The following is an 18,281-nucleotide window of genomic DNA, read 5'->3' on the forward strand; positions in this document are numbered from 1 at the left end:
GTTGAAATAGTATACAGAGGCGTTGAATAAATAAAAAGCAATTTTATTAACGGAATAAGATGTAAGTTTCACGTGGAACAAGATGAAAAAAATTATAAGTGATAGGATAATTTACTTTAGTTTTTTATTTTAGCGTGTACTTGCGGAGACATTAAACGTTAACAATCCACAACGTTCACAAACTCACGTTCTAATATTGTATAAAATATTTAAAAATATTGAAGTCATTTGAAAATAGATAATTGGATTAAACTTAAATTCAGACTCTCGCTCAAATTGAACTCCGCCAACTATACTCAACATTTATTCTCAAATAGTGGAAAGAAACATATACAGTGGCTCACGGAAGCATTCGAACATTCGCTGTTGAAGCTTTTATTATTAAAATAATTGGAGTATGCGTGTTAGACTTAAGATCTGAGAACAATGTTATAACTGCTATAAGATACAAGTATCAAGATTGTATATTTAAAATTTGAAATGGAGCCGGTAACATTTGTAGAAGTTACGAAACATTCATTGTAATTTGTACAAAAATAAGGTTACGAAAATAATCGAACGGTATTGATTATACCTATCTTATTTTATGTTAATGTTTAGTTGAGCCTTCTTTGGCTTCAATTACTGCTTGGAGAAGCTTTTCAGTTATTTTAGTTTCGAAAGAATTCCATACTTCTAAAATTTTTTAAGTATATCTTTCGAACTTGTATCGTAATTTTTCAATCTTTTACAGATTTCTTCCCGCAAATGTTCGATGGGACTAAAATTCGGACTTTGTGGAAGCATATGTAACACACGCTGTGTGTTATATAATAATTATTCTTTCACGATTCTGGATGTATGTTTGAAGTCATTGTCGTGTGCGAAATAAAAATTGCTTTGTAACTTCTACTAATTACATTAAATACATTGCAATGAATATTTCCTAACTTCTACTAATATTATCTAATTCGATCCAACTTTTAGGCACATAATTTTGATACTTGTATCTTATAGCAGGTATGATATTATTACCAGATCTTAAGATTCACACGCATATTTCGATTGTTTAAAGGTTTAATAACAAGCGTTCGAATACTTTCGTGAGCCACTGTAAATAGGTAATTAAAGCGACTCATTTGTGAATCAGCGAACAAGTGTACTTTCTATTCCTTTGCTTCGATTTGCATTGGTTATCTTGATATCTCCATTCCTCCCTATCCTCCGTAAGAGCACGTCTATATGTATAATTCACATGAACAGGACAGTTGCATTGCATAGCCTCCCTATTAATTAGGGTCGTGCACCGCAAGCATAGATCAGCCCCGGTGTCGAGTAGCCGTTTGTGCCTAAGCGTACTTATGCCTGTTCTCACCCTCGATCCTTCCAGTCTGGAACTTTCACCTCAAGAGGTACGGAACTATTTACATATTTTTACACAAAGCCCAATTATTTAAGTGGCGTCGCTCGGCTATCGGGTCGATTGACCCGTCTATCGTTTCTATCGTGAGTAATACGCGACATAAAAGCCTGTAAATAGAGCGTGTCAGCGCGATGGCAGGCGTACAGTTCCCGGAAACTGGTGCCCTACGTAAATACAGGGTCTCCGCATTCGTTCTCCGTTCTATCCGCTTTTTATTCGTGTTTAATTAAAAAGTAGTCGTGGATCGAACGACCCGCGTATATACCTGATTAACGTCCATCGTGCGCTTGCGAATTTAAAGATTAATGGCCGCGACGAACGCCAGTGACAGGAAAGAGCTTAATGCGTACACACGGCTCGAGGAAAAAGGGAAGAATGATGTCGATCTACCGACGAACTAACGACGATTATCCAGTGTACCGTAATCAAGCTTCGATAGAAAAATCAACCGTATACTCGGCCTGTTTTAACGAAACCATGAGTACGCGATTTAACTTCATTTGCGTAATTACCCTGTACGAGTATCCATGTATTAAGTTGATGGAAAGGTATAGTTAATTTCTCAGCACGCTAAACAAACAATTTCAAATAGTTTACACGTCACTATTTATGACAGATTTAAATTATCATTGTTTACCAATTACCATTAAATGAAGAAATATAGATAGCGTGAAGAAGTCTGAAAGAGTCCTATGTCTGTCTTGATGAATATTAGTATTATTTCCACTCTAAATTCAGAGTACAATACAATCGAGAATTGAAATGCAGCATTTCGCTATATAATTCAAAATTTGAAAGGTTATTTTACTTTAACTTCTTTGATAAGTGACAAATGACAAATTTTACACTTCAATCGTCGGTAGTTCTGATTTTAATTGCGATCAAGCAACAGTTTTCTGTGTAACTCTTATTCTTTTCAACACAAGCGTGTTTAACGTATCTATGTAATTCGAATATATTCCGTTGAAATGAAAGAAAGAACTACCGTTCCTCGTACTTGAATTATCATTATCGAGTAGAATTATCGTATTGAACGTACAGCCAAAGACTCGATCTAGGTAATTATGTTAATTTTCCATAATATCGATTGGACTCATCGTTGTTCTCGGGTTGAAAGATTGTATGCACGACTAAATGTCGTGGCCACGATACACGGGGGGTTGGAGTCCTGGGTGTTTCAGGGGTAGATAGTTGAAAATGCATTACCGCGGCTGCGGCATATGGCACGATGCACGCATGACTCGTCAACAGGGCAGGATGATAATTATGCATCGCACGCCATACGTAATGGCACGGCTCTTACCGGCACATCAAGAAATTAATAATTAGCGTGAGGTGGAGCAGACCGAGCGCGAGAGTTACGTCACGGTGCACTTAATTAAAATAGAACGGGGTGTGAAGAACGCGCGGGACTGAATCTCCGTTCCTTCGCGTACTGCATTCGATTCAAACGGTTTAAACACGCAGGAAATTTAGCGAGATTAACGAGATTTAACATTGAAATTCGCTTGTGTCGCCTTAATGAATTAATGGTTAGTCGTAGACCTTAAGATTAATAAGGCGACGACACGTTTCAATTTGTGGATGATAAATATTGATGAAATCTTCGTTTTAATGTAACCATTAAATGCCACGTCATGTCAATTAAATTTTACGTCACACTTCAATTAATTTATTCAAGACAGAGATTTTTTAATGACATATAACAGTATCATGTTACGTGTGTGTTTCTAGGAATCTGAAGGTCAGAAGACAAACAATGGCATTCAGTATAGCCTGCATCTGCTGTATTCTAACGGTGAGTAAACCGAACCATATTAATTATGACTCATCGCACCAATTTATGAATACTAAATTGCGGTGTATACTATGTATTTTTAAAATGTGCATACATCAAAGTCTCACAACTACGAAATCAACCAAGTAGATTTAAATTCCATTGCTGGAGAAATGTGAGATTTAAAGAATTGGGTCAACCGTAATGTATATGTATAGCTAGTACTTAATAAAGATTATACGAGAGGGTAATAAAGTGCGCAGTTTATGAACAGAGAAAAAACAATCAGGATTTTATTTAGAAAGAAACAGGTAATAAGTATAAATCTTTAGATTAAAAGCATTTATATTAAAGTGGTAGAAAAGTTATTTAAATCCTATGAATTAGAAGAATTAGTTTATTATTATTTATTATTAGTTAAATATCCATATTCTTCGTAACAATTTACAATTAACCTTCCACTTGCCCCATTCGAAAAGCATTTTAAACTTAGTTAAACAGAGAAGACGAATTAATTCATCACTTATTGTTAGATTATTTATCTCTCCAACATAATGATTTCTTCATTAAAAAATTTTTAATGAATTTCAATTCTCTTATTCTATTGTATTTAAAATCCTCCATAACGAGACCTTAAACAAACAAATTTTGTTCCACATTTTCGACTTATTTCTGCGTGTAAAAAATTCTCCTGTCGATTATGTATATATTCTATCCAGTCAAAAATTAGTCAAATACTACCTGTGTACTTGAGAAGTTTTCAAACTTCAAACTTGTAAGTGAAGCCTCCAACATAACTGTTATTCTCGATTCTCGTCATATTTTGAGCCATATAATTTTTCTGACATCAACTGTACCACGGATTTAGGACCACGATGTGTAAAAAGAAGTCAGTCAGTGAACGCGTAACATGTATTCGAAGAGTGATCCACGCAGTAGCCCGATTCGATCCGAAGCGACGATGACAGGCCATCGACATTCCGCCAGACACCCAGTGTCTCAGCTAAAAAGCTCACGAACTTTCGAGGCCCGAGTGCAACAAAGACATATTTTATGTCACTGGCCCAGGTTTGGCAAAAAGGGTTCAGTTTTCGTCGTGAAGAAGCGTTCGAACGTCTGTGCGTGAACGAAAGAAGGAAAAGAGGAACACGGAGAGAAAAGGGAGAAGAAGAAGTCGATGATTTAGAGGTGGTCCAACTAACAGAGAGACCCTTTAAAAACGTGCTCGTATTATGAACATATTAAAAAGCCGCAAGGCGCTATCTGCTGGCTTTCATTCCAGAGTTTTTTCATCCTGTGTACATCAAGAACAACGTCAACCTCCGCCGGTGCTTTCTTTATCTTCATTTCTTGTCGATTCTCATGGCTCTTTCTCTCGCGAGCATCTTCCCCTCGTTTCTTTTCCATTCCCTTTCCTGCCCCTTTCCCGGCCGTCCCCCTTTCTCTTTTCCGCGGCTCATACCATCAGCCTTCTTGCCTCCGCTGTTGCGAGCCGATCAATCAATGCGAGATTTTTGCGTTGGCAGAACTGACTGAGGGGCCGCCCTGCCATCTATGGACACTAAAACGTGTTGCCAACATTGCAAACAAGAAATAACTAACTATCGCAACCTATAGAATACTTATAGCCACCTTCGGGATCGTAGATCCCAAGCTCTCCTACTTTTATCCTATTCTCTGGAACTTTCGTTCGACGATACTCGTAGTTCAGCCTATAATCGGCAAAGTCTTTGCCAGTACTTGCTATCGTATGATATCCCTTTAGAGTTTCTTGAACATCCTGGAAAACACAATTCTTCGTTATATCGCAAGACCGATTTGTATATCGGAATGTGATTTGAGATGAAACATCTACTCGCTGTCTTAAAAGGCAGTCAGAATGGTTGCTTAATACTAGTTGCATTACTAGCTGTTGTACATGGAATACGATATTATAGAACGATTTTATACCTTGAGTTTGAACTCTCGGAATTTCTGAATCGTGTAATGATAGATGTTAACTGTTTAATTATTTTAATTGTATTGATTGATACATTCACAACTGTATAAATCACAATTTTGGTCCGTTTCCACGTAACTAATATACATATAATATACTTAAACAATAAATCTCTACTGTAATATTAGCAAATAGGTTTTTGGTAATTTTGTTAAATGAGGTAAAATACTACGATAATATAAAAACTGCAGCATATAAATAATACAGCAAAATTTCAACAACCGATTCAAATGCTAATTACGATAAGATATACACGTTGCACAATGAGAAAGATCAGGGCAATGACGATTTCCAATAAGCAAGCGATGCAATCAAACGTTACGATATAACGGAGCCTATACGTCTTCTATCGAAGTACCGGTTATGTCCTTTAGAGTGAATCGGCGGATCGTCGCGGCTCTGATTTATGCCTCGTTCCCGAGATCGGTCTTCTGTCCGGACTCTCGAGACGCACTCTATAAAAGTTTCATGCACGAAATACTTTACGGTGCAGCTTTTATATCACGAAGACAAATTGGCGCTAGCTCACGGCCACAGCAACGTCTCATCCTCTTCACTCTGACCGTTTGTCATACAATCGAATCTGCACATTGTCGCAACACTGATCAGTCGGTCAAGCAATAAATCTATAATTAAATAATAAATGAGGAACACAGGGGCTACCGTTCAAGTGACGACAGCGCTTCTCCATATCAGGTTCTACTTCTTTTTGTGATCGTTCCCTTCCTTCGAACTCTCTTCCATTTCATTCGGTTTCTTTCATTCTCGTTCTCCGTCTCCCTTCTGCTCGACGTTCCCGATGTCCTTGCGCCTCTAAGATGGAGCAAGGTGCTCACGATCAGGACGAGGCGCGGCAGGTTAAACGAAGAAGAACGTATAAAAGCAGATGTCATTCAGAGAAAGAGAGACGTACAAATAGAGCGAACGAGGTAGTTGGACCGCGGAATATAACGGCTCGTAATAAGAGCGCCGCTGATTAAGGATGCCGATCGAAGGAATAAAATGGGTGGTGTCCGCTTCTTCAATGGCTTCTTGTACACATTGAAGTTGGTTGCCTAGTTATGCTAATACGAACGGATCTATCTGCCTCCTCTCAGCAGGACTTAGCACGCGATACCGCTTCTTACGTACCTTCTTCTTGATCTTTTGCCTTTATTGTCGTCGTCCGAGGCATGATCACGAGTCGCCGCAATGTCTGTGATAAATGTATACGTACGTTCACGTGGCATGTCGCAGCGTCGCGCTGGTAATCGTGCATCCTTAAGATGCATCGACGTACTTGCATAAATGAATTCGCTCGTTCGTCGACTGATTTTATACCATCTTGTTTACATACCGAGCATCAGGAATGGAGACAATCTTCGTTATCCGATGAACCGGACGCATTTTGTACGATGCCGCGTTCCTTGCTGTCCGAGGAATCGAGACGACGCAAAAGTTTGGAGTAGGTACTTAACGACAGGTTCTAGAAAAAAAAAGCTGAAGTATACATGTAAGCAAATTTGTTCGAAAGAAGCTCCTCTGTATTCTTTGAAATGATAAACTAGAGTTCGCTTAAAATACAATCGGTTATATTGATTTATAATTTAGTGCGTATTATTAAATATTATGTTTAATAGATGCTAGACAACTAATCAATTAATTTCATTTAAACGTTTCATGCATTGAGTACAAATACGTGTATGTCAAGTGATAATAATCCTTTCAATCATTTATTAAAATATAGTATCAAATGAAGCATATAAATAAATAAGGAACACGTTTCTAGACTTATATCCACGATAATTGCAGGTAGTTTGCTATAATGAATTAAATAAAACAAGACAACCTAAGCCAAATAACAAGTACTTAATAGTGCACTGCGTAAGAACAAAATTTAAAAAAAGTAGCTCGAATGATCTGAGACCCACTGCTCTTAATAATTTGACAAGAAACTAACGATAATGATAATAACAGAAACACGATTGTACGATGTCCGACTGTTAAATCGCGAGCGATTGTGCGGCCTGAAAAACAAGACACCACAAGAGCAGCTCATAACTGCAATAAATCGTAGAAACCGCTAGCATTCCGCTCTAATGACAGAAATCGTTTCATCCCTGCAAAACACGGCTAACAATTGATCGTCTTTGCTCGAGCGTTTTCCAATCAGCTCGCATAATCGACGTTCCATTGTACGCTGGAAATCCTGACATTGCTACTCTCTCGCGCCAGATAGAAACCGGCAAACAGGCGGAGCGTGCAAGTAACTTCCGGTAAAGCTGCGACGGTTTCTCGAGGTAATTTGTGAGCTAGTTTCGGCCGGAGTATCGTAATCCATGGTAACGTTATGCGGCGTGAGTCTGGCTCCCGTAGTAGCCGCCGGGTCTGGGAGTCTTATGTCGGGATTACTTGGCTTACCGGACACGCGAGGCCGGAAGCCACGAGGGTGTCTGTCCAAAATACACCCCGGGATTACCTGCCGTTCCCTCTGGAAGGTAGAAACTGTTTCGAAAACTTGCTACCCGCGGAATGTGTATATAAGCATCGGAGCTAGTTCGACTACCGATAACGGATAGCAATAACGCGGTATAATACACATGAAAGCTTGATCACGCGACAAAATTGCTTGTTCGAGGTAATAAACTGCGTGTAGCCGGCCTACCAACTAGGTAATAACAAATTAAGCTATCGTTAATGGCTGTAATTTTGTATGATTAAAATGTCATTCGCGTAAATTTTAATGAGCACACGCTGCTTCTCATTATCTCGCCAAATAAATTTCCTGTTAAGTTAATGAATGTTCTTGCTGATTATAGTTTTTGACATTTTTAAGGAAGTTACATAAAGAATCTGAAAGATCGGTTGTTGACCGATTGGAATCATCGTTTTATATTTTATATAAGGTACATATGTATCTATCTTCTTAACCTTCCCCAATGAAAATGTTTGCTGTATATAAATATTAGGATATATATTTCAATGTCGGACAATTAGAGAAAGTATCTAAACGTGTATGATTCGAGAAGATTTTCGTTATGAGAAGAATTCGTGGCATATTTCGGAAAACTTAATTATCAAGCCATACTTAGAATACCAAAAATTCCTACCAAGACTTGAACTTGGTATAATATAAAAACTAAACAGATGCTGTTCAGTATAACAAACAATATTATAAACAATACAATTTTGCACTTTAATAGTAGCATAACATATTTCATATACGTACAAACGCTATTTTCAATTTAATAAATTATTGTTCTAACGAAATGGTCGTTTTGTTACATTTTGTTATCCGTGAATATTTGACGATTAAACACGTCCGCATCGCGGAAGTTCAGCAAGTTTTGGCCGTGTGTTCCGCAATGTTTACCTGGCAGCCACTAAGTTCCGCGAAGCAGCGGGAACGACGATCCTGACGAAACTCTAAGGTCGCAAAAATAATTAACGCACTACACGTACAAGAATTTGCCTTGCCGCAATGGCTCGTTGCATAGCGATCCGCTCGTGGTGAGGTCGGTACTCGTTGGTACAAAGTACGGGCTGGGTCCATGCAAAAACAACGGAGATTGTGCATACGTCCCCGGGGATGCGATCAGGCCGCTTACCTCGTCGTCCACCTTAAATGCTCCTTAATATGTAAGTTTTTCTGGAACAGTCCCTTTCAGCGGCGCCGAACTTGTCAGAATTTGGACTCGTTTCCGTATTCGTCGTATTCCATGCACATCCGTCGCAAATGCCTGCGCGCAACGCTCTTAACTTAATGGACCTTCTTACCGAATCCATGAAAAACTCGCGGGGTAAATTGAATAAAGAGCAGCGTTGTCTTTATATTAAGCTTAAAAAAACTATTCGAAACTGTCTTCGGTTCCAAAAAGGGCATAACTATTTATCTTTTCAACTTGTAAGAGCATTTACTACCCTCTGTCTTCTATATACATACACCTATTGCAATATGCATTGACATCGTCAACCAAACCAGCGTGTCATTGGTATTCAAGTGGATATTTGAGGGAAAACAAATTCGATTATTTTTTCATTATTTTCGAATATCGTCTATCGTTCGTTCCTTGTGTGTGTGCGTGGATCGTGTGCAGTATGCGTAGTATAAATTTTTGTACGTGTTTGTAAGTTTTTGGTTAATGTGAGATCTTCTGGCTCTTGTTGCAGGTGTCAGGCAGGTGCAGGACATCTACGTGAGGCTCATCGACTCTGCAACGAAACAGGTGAGAATGGATATGTTTTTTCGTCTGGATTTCGCACATTTCATTTCTTACATACAGTAAGTAATATAAATAAGAAATATAAGTTTTATGTAAGACATTTACAAAGTTCTTAGGATGAAGGAATGTTTATTTATGAGAAAGTATCAAATTTCATTAAAAGTCTAAACCGACTCGTTAAAATTATCTAAATATCGTTGAAACAGAAACATTCTAAAGTATTAGGTTATTCCTTCGACGATGAAAACGAAACTACATTCCATGTACACCAACCCTATTGTACATCAAACCTGTATAGCAAATATATCGTTATCTTCAGGTATCTGTATTTGCAACATGAAATTACACCATCGAGACAACTCTTCGCAAAGACACCAAATATTAAGATCAGATTTCGTTCATAAAATAATGTTGCACGTTGTTATTCACGTTATAATCATTTATGACAAACTGCTTAAACCGCTATCGGATTTCACAATTTTACTCTAATACCATTGCAATTGACGGCAGTGTTTCGGCAGGATCAATTCGTAAGTTGTCGCGAGTCTTTCCTCTCTGTTGGCGTTTCCGCGCGATGGAACTTCTCCGAAATAGTCGCAGTGACGCGTTCCCGCCGCTGAGAGTATTATCATCTGAGCTACAAGCACTTAATTTTCCGGGGGGTTGATTCCTACCCCTCCAGGAAAGCAGCGACCGCCGCACGTCTGCCCCATCCTGTTATCTGCGCCACGTGGCGAACCCTGCGCATAGTCCGCGAACCACGTGTTGTGACCCTGTACACAGGGCCGTAGATCCTTGCGCAGTGATAGGGCGCAAAGAAGGATCATAACCTTCGAACAAACGCAAATACGAGGCCTGATCACCGAGCACGATAAGCCTTTGCGCGTTCGAGGGTGCTCTTTTGGCTACCAATGGCTTCCCGTGAATCGCGTTTCTCGCCTGCGACGTGTGCAATATCTAATAGCTGAATGGTAGATCGTACGAGCAGATAAAGAAGTGTAAACAAATGCTTGGTAAACGTCTCTTAGCGATTTTGATCGACGTATCAACTTTGAGTAACACGAAGCTTACTATGTCACTTACATTGATTCGCGAAAATGTTTGCATCTTATAAAAATTTCTCGTAATTACGTTGTATGGAATATTTCGTAGAAGATACCTGCAAGGATTGCAGAAATAAGAAGAGAGCCTGTAATATTTGCATTTATTGCAAGAGAAAGATATAGATTTGATATTCGAAAGTGCAAAAGTTTATCACTACTACGAATATGAATTCATAGCGCGTTTCAAAATATACTTTGAGTTTGATTGATTTAGAGTTGAATTTCGTTGGTTTATTCAAGTTACTGGGAATCGAAGACATTTCGAAATTAGAAATCTAAATCGGGAAGAGAAAGAAAGAGAGAGAAAGTAGACTACATAGTGTAGTACAAAGCTGTTTGTCTATTGCTGGAAAGGTATAGCTACTTTCTTGAATTATTTTGTTTCGTGTTCGCGACCCTAGCTTCTAAGTATCTATAGGTACTTGCACCATTTTAGCAGATTAAATCATCTTGGGGTTGGTCGGTTACGAAGGTAAGAAGAGCAGTAGGGAGAAGAAAGAGGCGGCCGTGGACGAGGAAGGTTGGGGAAACAGAGCTGATGTTAGTTTTAGCTGATTAAATTACTAAGCCGCGGTGGCCTTGCGTCGGCAGAGACCGTTCTTCAATTCGCGATCCATTCCTTTTATTAATCGGATCCAAGTCGTCGTCAGGCTGAATATCTTTCAGGGACCAGGGACCGATCTGTGCGTTAAGCTACGTTTAAAAGAGTACGAAACGGTGTTTGCACAGAGTTTTTGAAAAAAGATGAACTTGATAGAAGATAAAATAGCAATGATTTATTTTCTATTTTCCAAAACGTATCAAATATATCTTTTATATTTTTAACGGTTTTTATAACGACAAAGTATAACATAGAATTAGTATACAGAAATTTTTCATTATGTAGATTTAACGATTTATGCAAGAAATTATACGAGATTCGTAACCTAACTTTCTTGGGAACAATTTTATTAAGGTTGAAAAAGATCACTGTTCATTTTCCTGTGGGAAATAATAGGCATGTATACATGTAGTAATTGATCGTTAAAATTAATTATTCATGAAAAGATTTCTATGCGCTCAGAAATATTTTAAATGATAATATTCGAGCATAATATAATGTCTATACTGAAACTCAAATTATTTATTATATTATTACAAAATAATGTGTATCTTGATTTAATTTTGAAGTATCTATGTTACGACCGTTTGTCGATTATTTATCGAACTTAGGCTTACTAGAAATGTGAAAAATGTGAAAAATGTAAGTAGCCAGATACCTGCAGAGTTGGTAGAAACATTGGTAAAAGAATGAAACGGAATCTTGAACGGAGTAAACGCCTCGATAGTTCTCCGGAGCGATTGTCCACGAGGAAAAGAAAAGCGGAAGTGATAGATGCCGGGATACCCTTTCCGTCTCTATGGAGGAATCGTGCCAGTAAAGGGAGTAGAAAGTTGGATGGGGAGGTAGGATCGAAAACGAGAAAGCTGCAATTTATACATCAAAGCCTCGATTGAACGCGTCTCCTCCATTCTGCCAAAGCGAGAGGAAGACATACAGACACGAGAATCGATATATTAGGTGAAGTAAAAAGTTCTGAGCGCTTTTTCGCTTTATTTCGACGATGAAATTAACATAGTCAAGATTATTCGATTTAGATTAAATATGCGCCGTTTTGTTCGATTACTTTTGTCCATTTTGAAGGCAATTTCATAATTCCGCGGTTGAAGAAGTCCTCGTCCCTATTGGTAAAAAACTTGACCAGCTCATTTTCACAAGCCTCTCTTGAGGCCAGTTTTGTACCATCAAGAAAATTTTGCAAAAACTTAAAAAGGTGATAATCGCTTGGTGCCAGGTCTGGACTGTACGGCGGATGCGATAGAACCTCCCAGCCAAGCTCTCGGAGCTTCTGACGCGTCGTTAAAGATGTGTGCGGCCTGGCGTTGTCTTGATGGAACACAACACCTTTCCTATTGGCCAATTCTGGCCGCTTCTGGTCGATCGCCTGCTTCAGTCTGGTCAGTTGTTGACAATAGAGGTCCGAATTAAGTGTTTGCCCCGATGGGAGCAGCTCATAATGGATGATTCCCTTCCAATCCCACCAAACACACAATAAAACCTTCTTGGCCGTTAATCCACGCTTGGCGATCGTTTGGGCCGGCCCACCGCGATTGGACCACGATCTTTTTCGGCTGTTGTTCTCGTATGTGACCCATTTTTCATCGCCAGTCACCATCCGCTTCAAAAATGGGTCGATTTCGTTACGTCTCAACAAAGAATCGCAGGCATCAATTCGGTCCAAAAGGTTCTTTTGCGTCAATTCATGTGGCACCCATACGTCGAGCTTCTTCTTGAGACCAGCCTTATGCAAATGGTTCCAAACGGTTTTCTGGCTAATCTTCAGTTCCTGGGCAATGGAATAAGTGCTCACATGCCGGTCCGACTCGACGATTTCCATGATTTTATCCACATTTTCGACGATTGGCCTACCAGAGCGTGCCTCATCTTCGACGTCCATATTACCAGAACGGAATCGTTGGAACCACCGCTTTGCTGTTGCATTCGATACTGTACTGGGTCCATAAACAGCACAAATTTTTTTGGCCGCCTGCTCCGCCTTTTCACCTTGGTCGTAGTGGTACTGAAGAATGTATCGAATTTTCTCTTTTTTTATCTCCATTTTCGAACGCTGTAACACACAACTGGCTTCACCGAACACAAAACTGACAAAGAACCTTTTTGATGCGTAATATCACCTTGAAATCGGTGTATACTATGACTCGATGCGATGTGCACATCGTGAGATATGGCTCACTAAAGACATCTAGCGAAAAACGCTCAGAACTTTTTACTTAACCAACAGATGCAGAAACATTTTCTTTCCATGACTCGCGTGAAGTACGTTCTATTTGTTTTTGAATTGATATTATTATACCGCAGAATGTAATATTTGTAAAACTTTAATAAATATTCAAATAATACAGTGCTTTAGTCATAAATAGCACTGAAACGAAGAAGTTGACCCAAAAATTCATTCTCTTCTTTCAATATTCTTTAGACAATTATACAATTTTATCGTTAATAGTTCTTTTTCATAAAAGTTCTCTTGGAAATATTTACGTCAAAAATATTCGTTTTATCTCTCTCTAAAAAATCTTGATTTGGGTATTAGGTATGTTGATAATTTTTCTCATGAAACTTCATGGATTTGTCAAGTGTTGCTGAAAGGTTTATATCTTTGGGCTACATAGGCTGTTCCACTTTTTAACTGTATATTATATCAAAGTAATCTTCATTCTTTATTTTACTAAAAAGAGTTCGTTACTAACAAGATTCCCTGCGATGTACTAATTGATAAAATAAAGCAACTCAAAGCGTAACTCAAAGAGACGTCCAAAGTTGAAAACAGTCAGTAAATTCTCTTGTCTATGAGAAGAAAAATTTGCTAGTTGAAGATCGAGTTATGGTTCACAAATTCCAATTCGGAAATGCGGCCGACTAGCTCGAGACCGAATCAAGTGGTCGGTTATAAATCCGCAATAATTGGCTACACCGAGCTGGCTGCTGAGCCCGTGGCGAAGCCCTCCTACCCTTAAGCTGTTCTTCAATTTCTTCGCTCCTGGCCAAGGTACGGGTATCTATATCTACTTTCGCTTGGCGGAGCGGGCAGAGAGTACGGGGGAGGCACTCTCGACGAGAAAGCAGCAGTAGAGGAAAAAAAAAATATAGGATGTCGAGAACTGCTGTGCGTTTCTCGTTGAAATTTCCAGAAAAATACGAGCAGCTTCTAACAGAAAGAGAAGAGCAGCGTGCAGCCGCGGCTGAATGGCGCTAACAACGTACGTTTGTAAGCGCTTGAGAACGAACTTCCGGCCAGGAAAAGGGAACGAGAAAGGTGGGAGAACTGGAATGCGCTTTTTCGCAGGATTAAAAATGCTAAATTGTAATTAGTTCCGGGGATAAAAAAGCATTTACAGGACGCGGGTATGGAGGAAGCAGCGAACCGCGTACCATCGTTATTTTAAATGAATGAACAACAGGAAATTGTACCTAACCCTTTTAAGCTCCAACTTCCATCCGCCGCTGGAGATGATCAGTCGGAACTTTCCTTTTCTCTCCTTTTTTTTTTCTTTTTTATGAAATACTACCCGCGGGAATTCAGAAAAGAATCGAGAAAGGATTCCGTGGCACATCACACTCGTACTCTGCTCTCTGTGTATTCGCTTCTTTAAATCTATTATCGATATCGACCTAATATCTTCATCGTCGCGTCGTTAACAGCAAAGCTACCGATATATTTAATATATACCTTAGAAAGAGTTGTACGTAGATGATTAGAATTACTATAGTAATTCTATTACTTAGTAAAATTAATATACGATTGACTGACAAGCTATTGAATTTTACGATTGCTTCTGAAACAGTTTTATTAAAACTGTCTTTTTATTGAATTTAGTTATGCGATTCTTTTACAAATATTTACATCAAAAATATTGATTTCAAAAGTGTTGACTATTATATTCCAGATATTAGGTATGCTGTTAGTTTTTTCACGAAACTTCTATGACTAAAAGGTTCATATTTTTGAACCGAAGCTATTTCTCTTTCTACTTATGTTACATTAAAATAAATTCTTACAATCACTAAATAACATCAAAGTCATTAAAGCGGCAAACCTGTACTTATCATATTTCTCCCCTGTACTCTTCATACGTAATCATTTTTTTGTCTTACGATGAAACATTAATATTTCCATTTCTTAATAATTATAAGAAGCAAAATTTGATGCCAGTCAGAGTTTTGACTAGTTTGATAGTTCTAATGCTAAAAACATATGTTACTAAAGAGGAGAAAAAGACAAAAGGAATATAGTACTCGCGATTAAAGATTACAGGACAATGCATTTTTCTTATTTTTCTTCCGATTATTCCAAAACGAATCGATATCAGCTTTTAAACGTCGGATGGACGTATATAATACTGAAATATGAGTATTTAACTATAGATTAAGGAAATAATAAGTTTGAGATAAGTTAATCCTTGGCAGATAAGATGAGAAAGAGAGCAGAGCTGTCCCCTAACGATGAACATTCTTTTCAGGGGTGAAAGTAACATTGTATGCACGTTGTTCGGTGGTGTATACGTCAGGCGACAGGGGTTGCACAACCGATATAGAGGGGGAATCCCAGGGGACTTTTGGAATCGATTCAGGATGGAAATCATTACGGCAGATTTGAATGACTATCTTCGTATTTATCTGCGTCCTCCTCGACTCCTTTTCTTCCTCGTTCTATTGCCATTTTTGAGTACTCGTCGTGAATAACGTTATGGTTTTACTACCAAGTGCAAAAACTGTCGTTCTGATAGATAGTAATCATTCTTCAATATCATTTGTGATGGTTTATATATTTTTGTACTTTTATGCCAACAATTAAAAAGATCTTATCATAATCACTTTATTAGGAAACTTATACATTTTGGGATATTAGGCCAATTCCCTTATTCTCGTATAACTATATTTTTGCATAGTTCTCTTCATCACAGTGCAATTAAACTTTTCACAGATGTACAAACATATAAATATTTTCATATAATTTAACATACAGCACAACATACTATATTTCAGTTGTTAAAACGTTAGATTAATTACTTCATTAAAAAGATATAGCAACGAAATAATAGAATAATTTACTTTCACTTTAATGAAACAGGCGCGTAGGTAAACGCACACTGTCATAAATTTAAAAATCGTTAGTACTGGCGTGATATCGCTATTAGTCCTTCGTAAGTAATTCCCGTGGGAATTGGATGGCAGTGGGGAGGCCCAAACGTTTCTACTGGGACCAGGAGGGAACGGAAGAAAGGCCTCCGAGGGACTGATGCTGATTGGTCGCACCCCTAGGACGACTCATTTGACAGTATTACTTGCAAACTCTCTCGACTTGAGCCAACCATCCCTTAAGATATCTGACGATATATAGTGGCTCGCGAAAGTATTTCAGCGCTTACAGAAATATTTTTCGAATATATTATTTGTATTATACAAAACATTTTGAAATTTCATGATTATATTAGCAAAGTTTGAAACAAACATGAATATGTATAAAAAGATTACAAGATATTTACTGCAAGCATATCAGTACTTTGCTAAAGTCATAGAAATGTTTGAACAAGCAGATATTTAGTGGGACAAACTTTGACATTTATTATATATGTATTATTCATGCTGTAAATCTACTAAATTTTGACTAAGTGTACGTTTGCAATAAATATCTTGCGATAAATCTAATACTAAAAAGAATGTAATGTTAACAATATTTCCTTTGGAATTACGCGATTGTAAAGTCAGTAATAGCCAATCAATTGCTTCTAGTCTAATTGGATTTCAATCTAATTTAGAGACGATATTAACTGACATGGAATGACACTATCAAAATTCGATCGACTGACGGAATTAACCAATAAATTTCGTACGTAGCGACGCGATTATTGCATATCTATAACGAAGAAATATTAACGTGTGGCGATAAGCGATCAAAATGACTAATCTAGAAAAGAGATTTGAGAGAGAGGATCAGTGAGTATCGAATATTTTGATTTCCATATCTTGAAAAATTATTAGATATTCACTCTTAACACTTCGTATTGTACGAATATCATAACGTTACCACAAATGATATTTGTAAAGTAAAAGATTGTAAAAAGAGTTTTATCGCCTTGTTCTTGCACGAAGTAGTTTTTAGAAGAACAAAAACATAACTATTGATCGATTTCGATACGTGCGTGATCGATAATTGATATCGTCGACCTGTACAGCGATAAGAACAAACAAGAACTTAGTAGTTCATGAGAACAAGCAACGCGGTAAAAACTAATTGCTCGAAATTGTCTGTAAGTGGGATAGATACGTAAAATCAACAACACGTATCGTACCTGGCAACGGTTACTGAGCAAATAATATCGCATGTCGTATCAGAAGGTGTACAAGATCTACCCAATGATCATTACGTGTATAAACAATGATTATTACACGTGAATGACATGTGCATGCCCAAGATTGGATAAGCGTTAGGTATCTATCCTTTTTAAATATCGGAATATTTATAATTATGAATTGATAGACGTTTGTTAAAATAATATTAACTTTCATATCACAGTATAGAAAAGAATGTGGATAAATAGGCATCCTCGTATATTCAGATAACTATATTCTGAGAAATCTTATTTCTATTTTTTTTCCATAATAGAGGTTGCAAAATACATTATTTATTTCTCATAGTCAATGTATTTTTAGAAAGTCAATCGGGTGAACTGTATTTTTAAAAAATTTATTGTTTCCATCGCCAAAATACATGATCAGTCTTTAATTCTCCAAAAACTAAACTATATAACGGACTGAAATATTATCTAGATCTATATTTTATAGTGAAAATATTTTACATTCACGTTCACTCAGATATATTATTACCAATGTAGCATTTATTTCCAATTAGTATAGTAACGGCAATAAACTGCACGACGACGAAATATGTTTAAAAATCGGATATGTTGATTGAGATAAATCATACTATACATAAAGTTTTAACTGCACATAAGGGAGCTATAATTTTCTGTTTAAATATGAAAATAAAAGTTGTAAAAGTGGAATGATATTGTCACGGCTGAGTAATTAACAATTTTCCACTGCATGGACTAACTAACGAGTATCGATAACAAGCTTTCTATTTCAAACTTTCCTATACAGAAGTTTACGTTCCTTACTTGCGTCACTCTTCTAGCAAACCAATTACGTCGATTAGAAGGAATTGTATTTTAACAC

General features: G+C 37.6%; 1 protein-coding gene across 1 annotated transcript in view; it reads left to right on the plus strand.

Moving 5' to 3' along the window:
* LOC117208587 (transcription factor collier) overlaps nt 1-18,281 on the plus strand; it is an 87,262-nt gene that overhangs the window by 13,518 nt on the left and 55,463 nt on the right. Inside the window, exons 3-4 of the mRNA XM_033449816.1 lie at nt 3,137-3,200; nt 9,328-9,383. Coding sequence (XP_033305707.1) covers nt 3,137-3,200; nt 9,328-9,383 — 120 coding nt within the window. The remainder of the gene's footprint in view (nt 1-3,136; nt 3,201-9,327; nt 9,384-18,281) is intronic.

Source organism: Bombus bifarius, unplaced genomic scaffold, assembly GCF_011952205.1.
Source record: "Bombus bifarius isolate JDL3187 unplaced genomic scaffold, Bbif_JDL3187 scf7180000008140, whole genome shotgun sequence".
Taxonomy (NCBI): domain Eukaryota; kingdom Metazoa; phylum Arthropoda; class Insecta; order Hymenoptera; family Apidae; genus Bombus; species Bombus bifarius.